This window comes from Lissotriton helveticus, chromosome 2_1 (assembly GCF_964261635.1).
Source record: "Lissotriton helveticus chromosome 2_1, aLisHel1.1, whole genome shotgun sequence".
Taxonomy (NCBI): Eukaryota; Metazoa; Chordata; class Amphibia; order Caudata; family Salamandridae; genus Lissotriton; species Lissotriton helveticus.
The window spans coordinates 846,814,371-846,835,596 of NC_136059.1; the positions used below are offsets into that span (position 1 = coordinate 846,814,371).

Sequence of the window (21,226 nt, forward strand, 5' to 3'; positions counted from 1 at the left end):
CAACGGGGAGGCGGGTGGGTCAGTGAGAAATCCACAGGCAGATACTGTATCCACCAGAAAAAGCGTTACAGAAGGTAAGTAACTTGTTCTTCTGATGGATACATCTTCCAGTGGATTCCTCACCTTGTGAATAGATTCCCACAGCAGTCCCACTCCAGGAGGAGGGTGTCCACTCTCCTATACCAAAAGATCTTGGAGGACAGAGCGCGCAAAGTGACCGTCCCTCCTCACTTCGGAATCTAAGAAGTAATGCTTCGCGAAAGTGTGGAGGGAGGCCCAAGTCGCCACTCTACAAATGTCATCTACAGGCACACCTCTAGACAAAGCAGATGTAGTAGACCTTGCTCTAGTAGAATGAGCTCTCAAACCTTCAGGAGGTTCCTTACCTGCCAGAGAGTAGCAAATCTTGATACACAAGACACTCCATCTTGATTGCGTGCGCTTGTGCACCGCTTTGCCTCTTCTGGTGCCAACAAAACCCACGAAGAGCTCGTCATCAACTCTGAACTCTCTAGTTCTGTCCAGGTAGAAGCTCACCGCCCTCTTAGGGTCCAAGCGGAGAAGTCTCTCCTCCTCCTTAAAAGGGTGAGGGGGGAGGATAGAAGGTAGGGAGGGTAATGGACTGTCCCAGATGGAAAGGGGTTACCACCTTAGGCAGAAAAGCAGCCCTGGTCCTGAGTACCATTCTGTCAGCATGAATGGTCAAGAATGGGAGCTTTGAACTAAGAGCTTGAAGCTCACATACCCTCCTTGCCGAGGATCAGCAATCAGGAAGATTCTTTTAAAAGATAAAAGTCTCAAGGGACACCTGTGCAAAGGCTCAAAAGGTGAACCCATTAAGAAAGTAAGCACAAGATTCAAGTCCCATTGAGGCACAATAAAAGGAGTAGGAGGAAATTTATTTGTAAAGCCCTTTAAAAACCTTAAAACAATAGGAGACTTAAATATGGACGGCTGATACGGCAGACAGAGAAATGCCGACAAGGCCGATAGATAACCTTTAACCATAGCTACAGCAAACCCTTGCTGAGCTAAAGAAAGTGCAAACTGAAGTATGTCAGACAATCGAGCCTTCAAAGGGTCAATGGACTTCTCCCCACACCATGATACAAACCTGGACCACCTCTAAGAGTAGATAGACTTGGTGGAATGACGCCTGGCTGATAAAATGACATCCACCACGTCATGTGGGAGAGAGAAAGAATTCAGGTTGCCCCGTTCAATCTCCAGGCATGAAGGTGTAAGGTCTGGAGGTGGGGGTGTAGAACCTGCCCCTCCAGCTGAGAGAGGAGGTCTGCCCTGAGAGGGAGACGGAGCGGAGGCACGAGGAGAGGTGGAGAAGATATGTGTACCACACCCTTCTTGGCCAATCCGGGGCGGTCAATATAACTTGGGCCCGATCTTGGCATATCTTCCTCAGAACCCGAGGAATCAAGGGTATGGGAGGAAACGCGTAAAGGAGTGTTGAGTCCCAACTCAACTGAAATGTGTCCCCCAAAGCTCCCTGCATCGGATACTGGAGACTGCAGAATGACAGGCAGTGAGCGTTCTTGTGAGTGGCAAACAGGTCCACCTGAGGAGTTCCCTACGTCCGAAAGACCTGACGAACCACCTACGGATGAAGCCTCCACTCGTGGTCGGCCGAGAACTGCCGACTGAGACTGTCTGCACGTACGTTCAGAACTCCGGCCAGATGATTTGCCATCAGACAAATCTGGTGGTCCTGAAGCCAGGACCAGAGACGCAGTGCCTCTCTGCAAAGACACTGCAACCCCACTCCTCCCTGCTTGTTGACATACCACATCGCAGTCGTGTTGTCCGTTAGAACTTGGACCGACCGACCGCGAAGGGAAGGGAAGGGAGGAATGCCTTGAGCGCCAAATGTATCACCCGCTACTCTAGAAGGTTGATGTGAAGAAACCTTTGCTCTGGAGACCAAAGAGCGATGGTGATCCCCCTCCTAAAAAAACCGGGCCTTGACACCGAAGTCTTGGCGAACTACAGGCCAATCTCGCTGTTACCAGCACTAGCGAAGCTGACGGAAAAACATGCCCACGGTGTTCTGTCTAGTTTTTTGGAAGCCAATAATCTGCTCCATCCATCTCAATCGGGCTTCCGTCCTAATTTTAGTACGGAAACAGCTTTGATAGAGGTGACTGAGATCATCAGGGAGACTCTGGATGCCGGCGGCAGGGCCATGCTGGTCATGTTAGATCTTTCGGCGGCTTTCGACACCGTCCCCCATAAGGCGCTTCTAACTAGGCTTTATGACATCGGCCTGAGGGGGACGGTGCTCAGGTGGTTTACTTCTTTCCTGGAAGGCCGTCGCCAGACGGTCAGGGTTTCCCAGAGCTCCGCCGAGATGCCGCCATTGGGAGTTGGGGTTCCACAGGGTTTTGTGTTGAGCCCCACATTATTTAACATCTTTATGTCCCCTCTGGCGGCCTTGGTGGAGGCGTATGGGGCCCAGATCGTCTCCTATGCCGACGACACGCAACTCCTCTTCACATGTGGGAAAGATCAAGAGTTTGTGGGAGAGAGAATCCGGGACTGCCTTGCGCTGGTCTTCGACTGGTTCCAGCGGAACGGTCTGAGGGCCAACTCGGGCAAGTCCGAGATTTTATTTTTTGGATGCGTTGCCGATCCGGAGTGGCAGCATTGGTGGCCGTCCGACATGAGTCCTCCCGCACAGTCCTCCGTGGTGGCCAAAAATTTGGGCGTCAAGCTAGACAATCAGCTGTCGCTTCGAATTCACATTCTTGGCCTGGCCGGCACTTGCTACGGATTACTGAAAATGCTCCGCAAATTTTTGCCTTTGTTATCTGAGGAGCACAGGAGGATTACTGTGCAGGCTCTGGTCGGTTCGAGGCTAGATTACGCCAATGCTCTTTTTCTCGGCCTTCCCGATTATCTGGTCCAGCGCCTTCAGGTGGTGCAGAACTCTGCTGCCCGGGCGATCTTTGGCTTAGGGAGACGAGCTCGAGCTTCCGGGCTGCTCCAGACGCTTCACTGGCTCCCCATTAGGAAGCGGATCCAGTTTAAATCCTTGACCCTGATGCATAAAGCTCTGCATGGATCAGGAGCGGGATATCTGCAGTGGAGACTGACTTTTTATCGTCCAGCTCGTTCCCTCCGCTCGGAAGCTCTTTGTAAAGCGGTGGTTCCACGGGTGAGGAAGGCCCGTGCGGGAGGGCGGTCTTTTGGCTGCAGAGCCCCCCAGCTTTGGAATCTGCTTCCATTTTCTCTTCGGAGTACTGCCAACCTGCTCCAGTTTAGGAGGGGCCTGAAGACCTGGCTTTTTAACTCCTAGTCTGTTTTAACTGCCTACTGTTTTTGCTTTGTTCTGTTGTCTGTTTTTAGCTGTGTTGTGTTATTTCATTATGAGTTGATGGTGGAAAGCGTCGGGACACTCCTTGTGAGTAGCTGTACGCTATACAAAAGCTTAATAACATAACCCTTGATCTCCAGATCCTCCGGATGAGCACCCCATTCTAGAGTGGATGCATCCGTTATCACTGTGGCCACCGATGGAGGCAGATGGAAAGGCTTTCCTTGAGACAGATTGCCTTCTACGCGCCACCAAGACAGATCATCCGCAGCTTCTCTGGAGATCCTCACTGACTCCCTAAGATCTCCGTTGTGCTGAAACCACTGCCTGCGGAGACACCACTGGAATGCCCTCATGTGCCAGCATGCATGGCTGACCAACAGAATGCAGAAAGCCATCAGACAGAGCAGACGAAGGACTTTCAGGACTGGAACGACCGCTCCATTGTAAAATAAAGGAATCATTTCCTGTCTGCCGCGAATCCTTTGTGGTGGAGGGAATGCCCGACACAGTAGTATCCAGTACAGCACCTATGAACAGGTTGCGCTGGGAGGGCACCAGCTGAGATTTGGGTACATTTATCGAAAAGCCCAATCTGTACAACAACTGAGTTGTTACCTGTAGATGATGGAGCACCTTCTCTGGAGATTCTGCTTTGATCAGCCAATCGTCCAGATAAGGGAATGCTGGTATCCCTGACCTTCTGAGATGTGCTGCCACCACAGCCATCACCTTGGTGAAGACTCGAGGTGCAGAAGTAAGACCAAACGGAAGGACCGCAAACTGGTAATGTTGCGAACCCACCGTGAAACGGAGATACTTCCTGTGCGACTTCAGAATGGGGATGTGGAAATATGCATCCTGCAAGTCGATCAACACCATCCAGTCTTCCTCCAGCAGCGCTTGAAGAACCTGTGCAAGGGTGAGCATCTTGAACTTCTCCTGTTTCAGAAAAAGATTAAAGACCCTGAGGTCCAGGATCGGATGAAGTCTGCCATCCTTCTTGGGGATTAGGAAATACCGGGACTAGCATCCCTGACCCCTTTCCTGCTCCGGAACCACCTCTATTGCACCTTTTCTAAGTAACGCCAGGAATTCCTCCTGCAGAAGTAGCAGGTGGTCCTCTGTGCAAAACCCTTGGCAAGGAGGGTAATTCGGAGGGAATTCCCGAAAGGGAAGAGCATACCCATTCTCCACGAGATTGAGAACCCAAAGGTCCGATGTGACCGATTCCTAATCTCGCGGAAAATGGGTAAGCCGACCCCCTACAGGACCCACATGATCCGGAATGGCGGATCTAGGGCTGCTTTGCTGAGGTAGGAGGGGGGTGGGAGGAGGAGGAGCAGGAGGAGGAGGAGGAGGGGGAGGAGGAGGAAGCTTGACGTCCTCGAGGACGAGCCCGTTGTCTGCCTCTGTACGACTTTTACAGCGGATTCTGCTGTTGCTGCTTCTGTTGCGGGTCCGAATCCTCTGTACCTCTTACTCACAGAACCTCTGGACTGGAGGCCCAAATATCTAGCCGTTGCTCTGCTATCCTTGAATCTCTCCAAAGCAGCATCCGCCTTTTTCCCAAAAAGGCCCAAACCATTAAATGGTAGATCTACTAAGGTAGCTTGGACATCAGCTGAAAATTCAGAAGTCTTCAGCCAAGCTGCCCTCCTCGTGCCAATAAATGACCCCAAGTCTCTCCCAACAGAGTCAGCTGTTTTCAAACCCCTCTGGATGACTTGACGAGCAGCAGCTTGAGTATCAACAAGAACCTCATTGAAGGTCTGCCTGTCCTCCTCAGGAATCTTAGGGACCAATTGTTTCACAGAGTCCATCAGAGCATGGATGTAATGCCCTAAAAGGCAAGTGGCGTTAGTTAACTTGAGAGCCATGCTAGCTGAAGAAAAAAAACTTTCTTTGCTGACTTGTCTTGCTTTTTAGACTCTTTGTCACTAGGCACCTGCAGATTTTTGGGAGCAGGCTGCCTGTACCACCAAGCTCTCGGGTGAAGGATTGGAGGATAAGAAGTCCGGGTCTCCAGGAGCCACCTTATATCTCCTCGCGACAGCTCTCACTACTGCTGGAGCCGTAAAAGGCTTACTCCACACCTCCAAGATTTGCTCTGTCAACGCCTCGTTAAAAGGAAGCATAGGCTCTACCACTGAAGATGGGGAGTGGAGAACTTCTGTTAAAATATTTGATTTAAATTCCGCAGTAGGCAAATTTAAATTCAAAAGTTCAGCTGTCTTTTTGATGGCTACATGATATGGTGCCATATCTTTTGATGAGGCATCTGGAACAGAGGATAGCTCCCAATCCGGAGACAGTTCTAAACCACTAGCCTCCCTCAGATCATCAAAGAAGTTTTCAGATTCCTGCAGCTCACCTTCTTCAATCTCCACTTCTCTATATCTCTGTTCCTCTAGAAGCCATTGAGCTTCCCGTCTCGACCTCACCTTCGGGACCGGCGTCGGCGGATCCGCAACAGACTCCGATGGAGCCGGTGCCGGAGTCGAGCTCGGCGCCGAAGGACCAGGCTGCAGTGAGCGAGGTCGAATTGGAACCGGCGCCGGTGATGAAGGAATCGGCGTCGATGATCTCGGCGGCGCCGAGAGACGCCAAGACGGGGCCGGCATAAAAGGCATGAACGGCGCCGGAGCATACGTCCGAGGGACTCCTAGATTAAAAGCCATCGGACCCATGGGACCAACCGGTGCTCCAGAGGGGTACATGGCTCTTGAAAAGACCCAGTACATAGCATTTAAGTAATGCGTTGGGTCTTGCCCCGGGCCTGGAAAAGGAGGGTACGAACCCACAGGCTGCTCCTGAGGAGGCACCGGATTTGGGTCAACTGGATCTTCAGGATGATGGACCAGAGTCACAGGAACCTCAGGCAAAGGAGCCTCTTCCTCCTCTCGAGGTGGAGAATGAATCGACGTCGGGGACGGATTCGACTCTCGAGCCGTTGACTGCTCCGGTGAACCAACAGGCGATGGCTCACCTTCCGGCTCCGGTACAGCAAGTGAAGGAGAGACATAATCCCTCCGATGTAGACGACTTGGAGACTTCGTCTTCGGGTCAGACTCCTTCTCCGAATGACGCCAAGACCCATGCTTCCTCTTCTTAAGCTTCCTCTTGAATCCAGAAGCATGTCCTGAAGACAACCTCGAAGCCGACCTCGAACGAGACCTCGAACGCCTGGAACGAGACTTCCACCTTTTCTTCCCCTTCTTGCCTTTTAACTTCACCACAAGAAGCTTCACCTCTCTCTCCCGCAATACCTTCGGGTTCATCTTCTTGCAACTGGGACAGCCTTGGAAGTCGTGGTCAGATGATAAACACCACACACAATCTTCATGCGGATCCGTAATAGACATCATTTTCCCGCACTCTACACAGGGCTTGAAACCAGTTTTCTACGAAGACATCTTGAAAGAGAAACAAGAAAACACTGGAAATATTCGACAGTAAGACAGTAACAATACAGCTACTGGAGATCCCTAGAAAAAACGTTCACGTCGACGACGCGGAAAAAAGGGAACTGATGTCATCACGCCGACAGAGTCCTATTATGGAGTCAGTGACGTCAGCGGAGCCGCGCGCGATGCCGTGCGTCTGTGACGTCGTCCAAGTCGGCGTGAAGAGCTACAAAGGAATTTCCGAATGTTGCTGACGCAGGGGGATATTCACAAGGTGAGGAATACACTGGCAGATGTATCCATCAGAAAAGGCAAACATCAAACTAGGATTACCAGAATTCACTGATGTTGTCTAAAAAAGCTAGGCCTAGGTGGAGGTTTCAGATTTTCTTTAGAGCTGTGTGGGTGTGTATATACGTGTTTGTGCGTCAACACCATACTATCAAACGTGCCAGAAACTAAACCTAACATGAGATTCAATAGACTGCTACACCTAGCAGTAAATCCCAGAGTGCCATCAGATGCAGTTTAATCATGCACTATAAATGTATGTTTTTAATCAAGAAGTGGCACTTCTACAGCGGAAATATATGAATTTCTGAGAGAACTAAACGATCAAGTAACATTTTTCAAGAATAGCTACTTTTATGTTACTGAAATTCACTTTACGATGTATGTGTAGACTCCCTTTGAATAAGAGGATATGGGTGTTTATGTATTGTCTATCAAACAATCAGGACATTTACATTGAATATCACTTCTAGGGGCATGATTTTGAGTTTGACGGATGCAGTAGCGTCCTTTGGGATGGCAGAGGACATTACCTTCGCCGATCTTAAGGTACTCTGCCCGCCAAATTTAGAGATGACTGCCTACTCTGCAGTCATCTATGTTGAATGAAAGCAATCACCTTTCAATGCACTAAAAGTGTGGAGTACGGCAGCTGTCGGTTTTGGTGGCTGTACACCACACTTGACATTTTATTGTTTTTCAAAAGCAAACTCCTAAAGCTTTTAGGAAAATGACCCACAGCCTGGGAGTTTTTTTCCTGGGCATGGTGTTTATAGTTTTATCCTGTCCTGTTCTGACAGATCTTTCCTGGTGGTGACAGGCAGAAAAAAAAGCATACTCAATAGAGTGGTCAGTATAATGTCCTTCTTCTGATAACCTCTATTCCATCAGGTTGCTGAAGGAAATATTCTGTTGAAGGAGCGAAAGGGCTCCATCGATGGAATACTAGAAGTCTTCCTATCTCAAAATGAGGTAGGCAGACTGAGGGTTTGATGAGCAAGGGTCGCTGCTGCACGTGTGACTGAGTACCTTGTCTGGTAAACTGTAAATCAGGCCCAAAGATGAATTCATAGTGATCTCAGTAAAGAGGCCAACATGGGCCTCAGGAAGCGATATCCAAAAGGATCTGTGGGAGGGTCGCTGGAACTGTGGTCCACAAATACGTGGTGTTTCTCTCTACCTGAAAGGCTATTTGTAGCAGGGAAAAGGCCCATTCATCTCTACCTCTATAATTCAACACAGATGCGCAGCTCGAGTATAGTTCTGCTTTGTGTATTCTGCATGTTAATAAGTCAAGCTCCAGTGAAGCAGCTCCATATTTCAATGCCCCTGGTGTTTTTTTAACCCGCTACCTATTTCGCCATGTAACTTTTAAGTGTCTTTTCAAAATTTCTATGCAGCTGGTCAGCAAGAGCTGTGGATCCCCTCTGGCATGTAGGATGTGGGGGGCCCCACCCTCTGTAGGGGCAGAGGGGGGCCTCCATTAAACGAGTCTTATGAATGTCCGCAGAATGCACTTTGTTTTGTTAAAGGCTCACATCTACATCAGGACATTGCCAATCAGCACTATTTAGACCAGATGTTACTCTACACTAACTCAACAGTTCTACAGTTAAACCAATAACTGGGTAAAGAAAGTAATTTAGATCTGCTCCTGTAGGTTTCAGCCAGATCTCATCATCCAGGGTTTAACTTGTTGAACTATCTTAGTTTCTTATTCTTAAAATTAGAATTTGGAAATGAACCTGGACTCCTGTGAGCAGAAGCAAACAAGAGAACAGCAAGCACAATAAAAAAAAAACAGGTCATTTTACAACTCACCTGCTGCCAATTGGAACCGCTTTTAAATTACAATAAACTTGCCAAATGAGATTATAGACTATCAGTCAGTTAAAATACCTGAGCCAGTAGGGTTTCATACCAACTACCCGTTCCCACAAGCCCACTCTCTACTCTCCAGTTTCAAGTCCTCTCTTCCTTATAGGATCTCTCTCCAGGCAAACATGATTTTTCCAGAGTGTGTCTCCTTGGTGAAACAGGTTATGCCAGAGCCCATGGAGAAAGAGGTCTGTACCATACACACCTCTCTACCTCTGACTTCAGGGAAGGGATCTCTCATACAGGAGAGGCTAATCAATAAAACAATTACTTATGTATCAGCTACAGCATAGCTCTCCATTGAGAAAACGAATCCTAATCTTATCGCCGGAGCCAGGGACTCTTAAATGAAGCATTTGGGTTAAGACATGAAGGTTTGTTAAAACTTGGACAGATTGTTTCTATAAATGCGCGCATGGGAGAGCATTGCATGGCTCGAAAATTAATGATCATTCAATGTAACAGCATTTCCAAAGTCCCTATTATGATGGACAAAAGAAAAACTATGAGCATGCAGTAGGAAAGGTCAATCAACCACAGAAAATGGAGGAAAGCATGAAACAAACTCTTGCTGCTCAGAAACAAAGTCTTTTGGACCACTGAAAAACTTTGTAAAATATTAAGTTAACGGTTAGTTTTAGCCAAACTAAAAACCCTATTTTTAATTTTTAATTAATCGTTTAATTGCTTACAGTAAAACTCTTACAAATTTACTAATCCATGCAATGCACCATCTTGTTATCATCTAAGATTAATTGCAAAATCAAGGATCTGAATCATTTTTCCTACTTACCCTTGTACGGCAATAACTGGAACCCTTTCACTGTAAGTCTGCCGCCAGCACTGGTCTCCATGAGGAGCCAGAAACCTTGCCTTTTCCGATGTCAGTACATTTGAAAGCTGCAGCCTTGCAATGCCTAACAACATATCCTTGCTCATTTTATCTTTATGCCATACTTCGACTAGCAAAGGAATCCTGAAAAATAAAAAGATAAATTAGGAAACCCTCAGTGTGTCACTGAACTCCCTAACATTGAGAGAGAAAGAATACCAGTCATTAACATAATTGAGACTCCTGGATTTGAGAAAATATCAGTGTCTTTTGGTAAAACTTCAGCATGAAATTCATTTATATCGTTACTATTTTTGAGTAACAAGATAATGTAAATTGCAGCGCTAAGCACATCTCAGGAAAGCAAATACGGTAGGTATATAGGTCTTTCAGCTATTAAATGCATTATATCACAAATGCAGCCTAATATTGAGGATAAACCAAAACCATCCAATACCTGACAAAGGTATCCTGCAGCTGATGTGGTAACGTTGCAAAATCAAAAGCACAATACGACTGAGGAAGAACGACTTCCATATTTTTCCTCACTTCAACTGGAGGGTTAGTCATGATAGGAGCTGTGCTTCCAAAAAATGGGTATGCATACCTGCATATAAAAGAAGAAAACACTGATCATTTCATACTTTGGTATTCATGTCTTGAGAAAAAGATATGGGCAATTGTAACTGCGTTAATAAAATAAGTTAGTCCCGGGCAGAGAGAAAGTAATAGTTAAAAGAAGATCTGAGGAGGGGGTTCACAAGCAAACTTTATGGTGAATGTAGTACTTGAAATTTCTGTTCTCAATAAATTGATGAACTATCAACTAGAGGGTTAAGCAGTAGCAGGTGTAATTCAATCTGAGAGGAGAGAGAGAGACTGCTCTAGTAACCTTTACCTGTGAATCCTTTTCCCATACCTACTTCATGTTTGATAAAGAAGGTAATGTTACTTAATCTGTAAATCCTAGTTCACGGCCATGGGCATTCTGATATCCCAAAGCAGTAGAAAGAGAAGCAGGCTCAACCCAGAAGGAGGCTTCCAGGGGTGTTATGAACGCCTTGGTTCAACAGAAAAGCGGAGTGGGGCTTGTTATGGGCCTCTTCTATCTGCAATGCAGCAGACAAACGTTCATAATTATCACTGTAAGGTAACATCAGCGTTAGTGAAGGGGACAAAAAAGATTAATTTAAGAAAATGAGAGAAAAGGACGGATGCTAAAATAGGAGAGCACACAAGAGCAAAGAAGAGACGTGTGAATAGAAAAGTGAAGAAAGGAAGCTTGGGAGGAACCGTGTAAGAAAGGTAGGAATGGTGATAAGTAGCAAGAATAAATGGAAAGATGGAAGTTGAAAGGATGGAGAAACAGTTGAAGGAAAGGTGAGAGTGTGAAAAGATGGAAGGGCAACAGGATTAGTTGATTGTTAGATGAATTTATTGATGGCCAAGTCAAAGGATGGATGATTGAATGAATAGGTTTATGGATGTCTGGATGGGTGCATGCATAGATGGCAGATGTGTGAATAGATGGATGGTTAGAATGGTCCACATATTAATGGAATAGTGAACCATTTAAGGATGGCTGAAACATTGACTGGATGACAGAATAGAAAGGTGAAAAGGTGGATATCACTTTAGGAAAAATGAACAATTAGCACCGGGTTTTGTGCATATTTTACAATAAGAGCAGTAGACGTTGTATAAATGGAACAATCACCAACTCATGTGTACCTGATATATCCTATTTTATTCTTGCGGAATTATAGATATTTGTTATATACATCTTTTTGTATTTTTTATCTCTTTTTTTTTAAATATACAAAACATCATATACATTATTTATCATACCTGTGTGAATAGACAATACAAATTTACAATCACATTACACATAAGACTATTACATAAAACAATTAATCAATTACAGAACCACAATCCCATTCTACGCGTTTCGGCGTGTGCCTTCCTCAGGAATTCTGTAGTTTTTTCGAAACAGTGGTTACTATAAAATGAGAAAATTAACCCAATGAGTTAATCATGAGCTGCACCAAATAACGACGTCCAACTCTATTCACTATTTACATTCCTGACATATGTCTATATCTCTTATATTAATGGAAAGGGACTTCTCTTACACCGGAGGTACAACGTATAGCTAAGCTAGCAAGTCAAATTCACCCTATTGCCGTCACATTACTATACATATTACTACAATGCTATACATATAGAATTAAGAGTTCGTCTTGTGACAAGCCCATTCAGGGCATGATATGCTGAACAAGGGTGAAATATATTCTCTTTTAAATTGAATATAGTGAACTTAAGTCATTGTTATGTAACAGTAAGATGATATGGTAATAACGTATCTCGAACTGTGAGGTTGCGGAGAGAGAGAAAAAAAGCCCATTCAGGGTTGTGTAATATAATGTTGGATTCACATGAAATGAATTATTTACTTCGTGTATTATTTGTTTAAAACTGATGCAATGAACTTAAGCCAAATGTGATTTAACATTTATATCGGATGGTGATGACACCGATCTGAGACGTTACAAGATGGCCGCCAAAAGTGAATGAATTATTGTGCCTCTTTTTATGTTTACTTTTTAACATGTGTTGATTGAAAACTTTATTTAAATGAAAAAATGTCTCTGTCAGCCAGCACTGACGAAGGCGGCAACGCCGAAACGAGTTTGTTGACTGAGTGTGCGCGCGAAAATAAACTAAGCGCAGAGACAAAGAAAATTAGCTGGAGTGTCCTTACTTGTTGAACAGCTCGGGGATTCGAGCTGCGTGTTTGGAGACATTTTACGCACTCCACCGTGCGTTAAGGAGGCACCCGGGAAAACGAGGAGCGGCAGATGGTGGATGTGAGTTGTGGATTGAAATACTGCCAGCCCCACCAAGACGAAGCGACGCGTGAAAAAGGCATCGCTCACAATTGTGGAATACAGAGAGAGGAGGATTGTGGCATACCGGCATCACGTGGACTGAGCTCGAGGAGGCTTCCGAGGGCTGACAGAACGCGGAGCTGGTGAGTTAACAACTCCGCTATTGTGACACTGGTTTATCCCGTATAGCCATAAAAATCTGAGTTCTCTGCTGTGTTGATAAATCATAGCGTGCACACCTGAGAGATGTTTACGGATGGAGAAAGGGAGGAAGCAGCAGGCAGTTTATTTGACCTAAAAGCAATTGGGAAAAGCAAGGAAAAATCAAAAGAAAAGACTGTACCAGGCACACTAAAAAATCTATTTGCCACTTTGGAAAAAACATACGAAAAGGAGATTCGTAAGTGGTGGGAGGCAACAAGCCTCCAAAAATACCTGGAAGTCGGTAGAGTCCCGAGGGGGCTGAGAATATTTATCGTCCCTTCGTATGAAAGTCCGAATAAGGAACTCCTTGAGGAATGGTCGGAGTTTATGACAGGGACAACGCATCAAATGCTAAAAATTCTTGTGAAGCACGCATGGAGAGATAGGGCGAAACTCCAGGAAGAAATCAAAGAGATTGAGAAAAAAATCAATGAGGACAAAGATGTGAAAAAAAGTGAAGAACTTCACAAGCAGATGAAACAGCGGTTAATAGATTATGAAAACATAATCAAAATAAGGAAACAGGAGAAGTTTATTCGAGATGAGAAGGATTACTCAAATGGCCGCATCCTAACGTTTGCGAAAAAATATGATGCCCCACGCCAGAATCAGCAATTGGCGAAAAAGCAACCTCAAGCTGTTGTTGAAATAAGCACAGAGGAATCAGAAGTATCCGAAGATGAATCTGCACAACAGGGAAAACGATTAGATGCAAGGACACCGGGAGAAGCAAACAATGGAGCGGCGGAGGAGCAACCATCTACTTCAAACACTTTTTTTCAAGAGTACGAGCTGATACGTGGCCTGAGACAAAGACCGGCACCACGAACCCATCCACCAGCGGCCGCAAGAGGAAGACAAGGAGAGGCAAAAAAGGCAGAGGTGGGCCGTTCTACCCCGATGGTGACCCGCAGCAAACGCAGGGGCAGATGGTAATAGCAAACAATGATACAAAGAAGCTGACGGAGAAAACAATCATCAATCTGTCAGATAGGATACCGACAGAAAAAGAGAGCAGCTTATTACAATTGGGACTAACATTCTGACCCACTCCAGCATTTGACTATACACAAGCTCGCATTGACCTTTTTAAATTTGTAAGGAAGGTCAAGCTAATGAAGATATTCAAACTCCATCCCAAGGACACAGTACCAATGACTACAGATGGAGATGTAAGTACAAACTCATTGGTAGGTACTGATTTGGAAACACTGATTACAGTACGAGGACTAATGGAAGATACCAATTCGCAGGAGGACCCGAGGGAATCACAACACAATTCCTGGAAGAAGCTGGAATTGTCCAGAAAGGCTGCAGGAGCAGCATGAAAATAAAATCACATTTCAATTCCAAGGGTGCACACGATGCGATAGATACTTTCCAGGAAGTAGTCATTGAAGAATTAAAGGACTTGCAGAAAAGGAAATTTAATGGTGCTAAAAGAAACTTTAACAAACTGGAATGGAACATAATTAAAAATCTACGGGATGACGAAAAAATAGTCATCAAACCCAGTGATAAAGGGGGAAATATTGGGTTGCTAAACAAACAACAATACGAGGATGAGGCTCTCTCACAACTAAGGAAACCAGAACATTACACTCCCATCAAAAGAGAACAATATGCTGGGAGTATAACGAGGTTCCATACTCTTATTGCAGAGTGGAAGGACAAGGGAATTTTGGATGTAAAGGATTGGACGAACTTGAAAAATGAACATCCACAATTAGCTACATTCTATCACTTGCCAAAAGTACATAAGAGTAAAATTTGGCCGCCCGGACGACCTATAGTGTCGGCAATAGATAGCTTGTTGGAGAAAACCTCTATGTATATTGACATTTTCATAGCACATTAGTAAAGGACTTGAGTTCCTATCTTAGGGACCCACAGGACTTCTTAAGAACCATCCAAGGTGTGATGTGGGATGAGTACTTATTATTGATAACTTTAGACATTATAAGCCTCTACACATCGATCAGGCACGAAGATGGTCTAGAAGCCATGAATTTTTTCTTGCAAAGAAGGGCATTGAAATTCAGGACACATAACCGCATGATTATTGCATTAACGGAATTCTGTTTGAAAAATAAAAAAATTCTATTTTCAGGCCAACTGTATTTGCAGCTACAGGGGACCGCGATGGGCACGTGCTTCGCCCCCAGCTACGCAAATTTATTTGTGGGCTAGTGGGAGGAGCACGTGGCTTGGGCGGGAGCCAATGAAAAATGGGTTGAGAAAATATCACTGTGGACCCGCTACATTGATGATCTTTTCATCGTGTGGCGGGGATCGCAGGATGAGGCAGAGGAATACATCAGAAACCTCAATGAGAACAATCTCAACCTTAGATTCACCAGCAGTATAAGTAAAGAGGAGGTTTTCTATTTAGACCTGAGGGTATACATCCAGGATAACAAGATACAAACATCATTATATAGAAAACCGACGGCAGGTAACACAATCCTGCACGCTGGTAGCTGTCACCCACGATGTGTAGTGAATAATATCCCGCTGGGGGAGTTCCTGCGCATCAAGCGGAACTGCTCCACTGAGGAGGAGTATACAAAGGCCAGAAAAGAATCCAGACAGAGATTCGAAGCAAGGGGCTATATATAGAGGGCTCCTAAATGAGGCTGAAAAAAGGAGTGATGCACGACCTAGGAACGAACTACTGATAGATAAGGTCAAGAAAACAGATATGACATTGAGACTTATTACAAACTTCAATGACAAGTCACCAGAGATGTTCCAAATTCTGCGAAGAAATTGGAATATACTTAAATCAGATGGTGTGGTGGGAAAGTCTCTGTCTGACTACCCACTGGTAACATATCGAAGAAGTCATTCACTTAGAGACCACCTAGTGAACAGCCATCATGAAGTTAAGAAAAAGAAGAAAGCCCCAGCATTGGGTTTTTATCCATGCATGAAATGCAAGGCCTGCAGAAATTCCCCAAAGGTCAAGGAGTATGAGGTACCAGGAATGGGACAGAAAAGACAAATCTCCAAACTACTGAACTGTAACTCAGAGTTTACAGTATACTGTTTGGTGTGTCCATGTGGCAAGAAGTACGTGGGCAGCACCATCAAACAGACCAAATTGAGAATCCTCGAACATATGAGGGCTATTAATTTGAAAGATCAAACCTATCCAGTGGCCCGGCACTATGAGAAGGTACATCAAAGCAATAACAATCTGCTGTCCTTCTTCATATTAGACCAATTGGTAAGAACGGAGAGAGGAGGAGACTGGGTCAAGAAGTTAAGAATGTTGGAGTCTCGTTATATTATCATGCTCCAAACTAAAAACCCAGTAGGTCTGAACAACGAAGAGGAAATGTGGGTACATTTACACTAACCCACACAACCAGAGCAGAGAATACTGAACATAGAGCCTTCTTTTCCATCCCCCCTTCCTCTTCTTCCCCCTCCCACCACTGATAACTGTCAATGCTTATTATAACTCTCCTGCTGTATTTTTTCCCCCCTTTCCCCATCATCGTTTTACCCTCTTTTTCTGCCCCCCTATATGTTTGGAGGAATGGGTCTACTTGATTAAGATGTAAAAGCCCATTCAGGGCAAAATAGTAGTGAATAAAGAGGGTACTATGAGGCACTTTCTAAAATGAGCATAGTTGTCCAAGAAATTAGTAACGGTACCGATGTACTCTGAATTAAGAGTTCGTCGTGCGACAAGCCCATTCAGGGCATGATATGATGAACAAGGGTGAAATATATTCTCTTTTAAATTGAATATAGTGAACTTAAGTCATTGTTATGTAACAGTAAGATTATATGGTAATAACGTATCTCGAACTGTGAGGTTGCGGAGAGAGAGAAAAAAAGCCCATTCAGGGTTGTGTAATATAATGTTGGATTCACATGAAATGAATTATTTACTTCGTGTATTATTTGTTTAAAACTGATGCAATGAACTTAAGCCAAATGTGATTTAACATTTATATCGGATGGTGATGACACCGATCTGAGACGTTACAAGATGGCCGCCAAAAGTGAATGAATTATTGTGCCTCTTTTTATGTTTACTTTTTAACATGTGTTGATTGAAAACTTTATTTAAATGAAAAAATGTCTCTGTCAGCCAGCACTGACGAAGGCGGCAACGCCGAAACGCGTTTGTTGACTGAGTGTGCGCGCGAAAATAAACTAAGCGCAGAGACAAAGAAAATTGGATGGAGTGTCCTTACTTGTTGAACAGCTCGGGGATTCGAGCTGCGTGTTTGGAGAAATATATATATATATATAAAAAAGTAAAAAAAGAGAAGCCGAGAACTCTGGGTAGTTCTCAATTTAGGTGGAAAGGAGCTCCAGTATAGAGCACTCTCAACACCAGCAAAACTCTAAATGTGCACACCTCAAATGTCTGCTTTTCTATCAAAGTCTTTAAGTGTAGGATTAGCACAGTGTCATCCACGCCAAGATAGAAAGGAAAAACATATTTTACCATTTCCACTGTAAAATCTTTAAGCATTGGATTAGCACAGTGCTATCCATCCTGAGCTGTTAAAATGGCCTAGCCTTTTACCATTCCAGGCACAGTATTACAGCTTTGGATTGGTAAAAAACCATCCAAGCCAACCTGAAATGAATAAAAGCAACCCCTGACACATGTTTTGCTCTCATTAGAGCTCTTCCGAGAGGTATAGCTTTGTCCAGACACAAGGGAGCACCCAGTATAAGTCAAAACAATACGCTCTCAGGCATAGAGTGACGCATAAATTATGCAAAAAAAGAAGCAGCGAACTCTGGGTGTTGATCAAGTTCAGGTGGAAAGCAACTCCATTATAGCACTCTCAACACCAGCGACACTAATTCCTCACCTCAAAAGTCTGCTTTTCTATCAAAGTCTTTAAGCGTAGTGTTAGACCGGGCATTTCTTGGCGTGGTTACCCCAGACTTTTTGCCTCTACCTCCTCTATTTTTGATGCTGTGATGGATTTCGTTTTGCTGGCTTAAAGGCTTTGGGCACTTTGCCACTGCTGATCAGTGTCAAAGTGCAAGTGCTCCCTGTATAAAGTGTTATGGTAATTGGTTGTCCAGAACTGGTATGTTTGTTTTACTAGTAAAGTCCCTTGTAAAGTGCACTATGTGTGCCAGGGCTGGTAATGCAAATGCTACTAGTGGGCCTGCAGCACTAATTGTGCCACCCACACAAGTAGCCCCAAAAAGAGATCTCAGGCCTGCCACTGCAGTGCCTGCACACAGTTTGTTAACTGCTGTGTTGTCCTGACAAGTGCACCCACTTGCTATGCCTTACCCGTACCTTTTTATGCACATCAGATACCCCTATTGTAAGTACAAGGTACCCCCCTGGGCGGGGTGCATTGTATGTGAAAGGTAGGACATGTACTGAGGTGTGTACCATGTCCTGACAGTGAAATACTGCCAAATTCGTTTTTCCCTGTTGCAAGTCCATCTTGCCCATAGGACAGAATGGGGAATGCTTTGTCACATGTTTCCAGCATATCTTCCTGAAGGCATAAGATGGAGTTTAGTGTGCCTGAACTCAGAATTTAATAACACATCTTTTTGTGAAAATGGTTTTTAAATTGTGTGTTTAGAAACCACGCTTTTAGAAGTGGCTGGTTTCTTGTCCTAACCATCCTGCGTGCCTCTCCCTGGTTGTGTACCGACTGTCTGGGTTTGGATGTCACAGGGTCTGGGGAGTGTTCGGACACCAGGGAGGAGTAAGTGGGGCAGCAACAGGCTGGCCTGCATTTGGTGTGGTGGGAGGAATAGCCCCTTTGATGTGAAAAGGGCTGTGCTGCTGCCACAAAAGAATGGCTCCACCTCCTGGGGAGCGTCTGGGGCCCAGACCCTCACTATCAAAGAAAGAAGGTGTGCACTGGCAGGAAGACACCCAGGTCTGGCTTGGACCGGGCTCAGAGCCCCGTGAACACAAAGACTTCAAAGACATTTAGGGGTATAGATGTGAGAGCTGAAACCCCTGAACTTAAGACTGTACTCGAGCCTGAAAAAGGATTGAAACTACTTTGTGATCAAGAGGAACCTCTGCCAAAAAAGAACAGCTGAAGAAACTGAAGAGAAGGACTGCCCTTGATGTTTGTTCTGGGGCTGGCCTGCAGTTTTTAATGATTTGACTAAGGAGAGGACAAGGGACTTTGCTGTGTGCTGTATCCCCCTGCTTGAAAGGACTTTGCTGTGTGCTGTGTACTGAAGTAACTTGTCTTCAAGGGCCAGAGAGGTGCTGGCTTGGTTGTGGAAACTCAGGAACATAAAAGTTTCCAAGTGTGTCTCAACTATGCTGTGTGCGTGTGCTTTCTGCAGCCTTAGACCTTGGTGAGCATTGCCCAGTGACCGTGTGCCTCAGAGCAGTCTTGCACTTTGCTTCGATCGACAACGTGACCAGAAGTGCTGTGATCGTTATCGCCATCGGCCCGGCCCGTCATCCCATGGGGAAGCTGTGAGTAATCACCGCAGCTGGCCGGAGCTTGCCTTTGCCAAGGAGAGACTTGTGAACCTTCACCATCGTGGGTCCGAGGCCCTTTGCCCAAGATCAACGGAGTCGCACCGGGAGCCGATCAGCTGCGAGGCTGTCGCCTGGTAGCCCAACTCTCACTGCGAAGAGCAGCTACCGTCAACCCGAAGCCACACAGCGTGACGCCCAAGCCGCGAGGAGAGAAGAGAGAGAGACTGCACCCCCCCAGGTAACGCTCGTCGAGCGTGTGTGTGTCACCGCCTGCGGCGGAGTGCGTGCTACGAGAGACTGCTCTCGGCCTTTCCCATCTTTGCAGCGCAAGCCTCCGCTCAAGTAAGTATCGTGGTCCGTACTCGCAGAGGAGTGGCAGTACCGGGGTTGGATTGTGGGGCTGCACTTTGTTTCCTTCATACCAGTATCAGGGGCATATTTTGGCAGTCGCTGACCGCGAGTCAGCCAGGAGTGGCATAGAGATCTTCACTAGCACCGCGATCTGTGCCGAATTGTTTTTACGTTCCGCCTTAGTACTTGCATTATGAACTGCATTATGACTTGCTTTTACGATCCGCATTAGTACTTGCATTACGAACTGCATTATTACTTGCTTTATGATCAGCATTAGTACTTGCATTAAGGACTGTCTCATTTCTACATTACGAACTGCATAGCATTGCATTAGGACTGCATTAGATCATCCTGACCTGCTCATTGATACCGCAAGAACCTACAAGTGATTGTTGGCCTAATGACCGGCCCAGTGAAATATTACGAATACGCATATGCTGGATATGTTTATCGTTTGGTCTCATCGTATTTCTTCTTGATAAAGATACCGCTATTTTCCTAAAGCAGTGTGGTGTCCATTAGTGGTGTTATCACTGTGTTACTGGGAGTTTGGTTGCAAATACTTTACACATTGCCTTGGAGATAAGCTGGGCTGCTCGTGTCGAGCTACCGAGTGATGAGCAGGGGTTATCTAAGAGCGTGTCCCTCCTTTCACTGACTAGAAGCAAGGGTATTTGGACTAAGGTACCTACCTCGGCCAACTAGAGACCCCCAGTTCTAGCACGCAGGATTAGCACACTGCCATCCACGCCAAGATAGAAAGGAACCATTTCCACAGCAAAATCTTTAAGCATAGGATTAGCACAGTGCTATCCATGCTGAGCTGTTAAAATGGCCAAAGCCTTTTACCGCTCCAGGCACAGTAATACAGCTTTGGATTGGTAAAATACCATCCAAGCCAACCTGAAACGAATAAAAGCAACCCCTGACACGTGTTTCACTCTCATTAGAGCTCTTCAGAGAGGTATAGCTTTGTCCAGACACAAAGAGGCACCCAGTATATATTTAATGACAAGCCTAAGACCAGCCCGTCCGGGCCAGGCCGGGACAAGGGGCATGGAACCATACCCCACCAGCCCGACATATCACAGGTATGAGCTCAGAAAATTAAGAGCCCTACGGCCTGCTAAACATAGCAACTGCTCGGTGCTAACGCCATCAGTAAGCACCAACTGCACTAGCTGTAATTTTACCCTTACCAATATTCAACCCCACCCTGACCCAAGATCCTGCACATTAACACCGTCCCAACGGCCGAAACATGCTTCTTGCGAATACTCTTTTTATAGCGTTAATTGCAGATCTTTACCGCAGCATAAACTTGACATTTTTAACTTTTTACTAGACAAAGAACCCAGTGTCCTGTTCCTAACAGAAACATGGCTGCACGAAAGTGAGGGCCCGGATATAGCAACCGCTCTCCCTTCAAACTACGCCATTGTGAGGAAAGATAGACAGGGCCAAGTAGGCGGGGGTATTGCGATCATTTTCTGTAAAAACTCACTTGCAATCTGGAGCCTGTCAACATTCCAGACTGTGAAGCGGCATTTTTTAAAATCACTCTAAACCCCCAACTTCACGTTCTCCGGT

At 45.5% G+C, this 21,226-nt stretch overlaps 1 protein-coding gene across 1 annotated transcript in view; it reads right to left on the reverse strand.

The window, feature by feature from the left end:
* CEP120 (centrosomal protein 120) overlaps positions 1-21,226 on the reverse strand; it is a 337,501-nt gene that overhangs the window by 183,974 nt on the left and 132,301 nt on the right. The window contains exons 10-11 of the mRNA XM_078675575.1: positions 10,194-10,343; positions 9,698-9,880 (exon numbers count right to left, since the gene is read on the reverse strand). Coding sequence (XP_078531701.1) covers positions 9,698-9,880; positions 10,194-10,343 — 333 coding nt within the window. The remainder of the gene's footprint in view (positions 1-9,697; positions 9,881-10,193; positions 10,344-21,226) is intronic.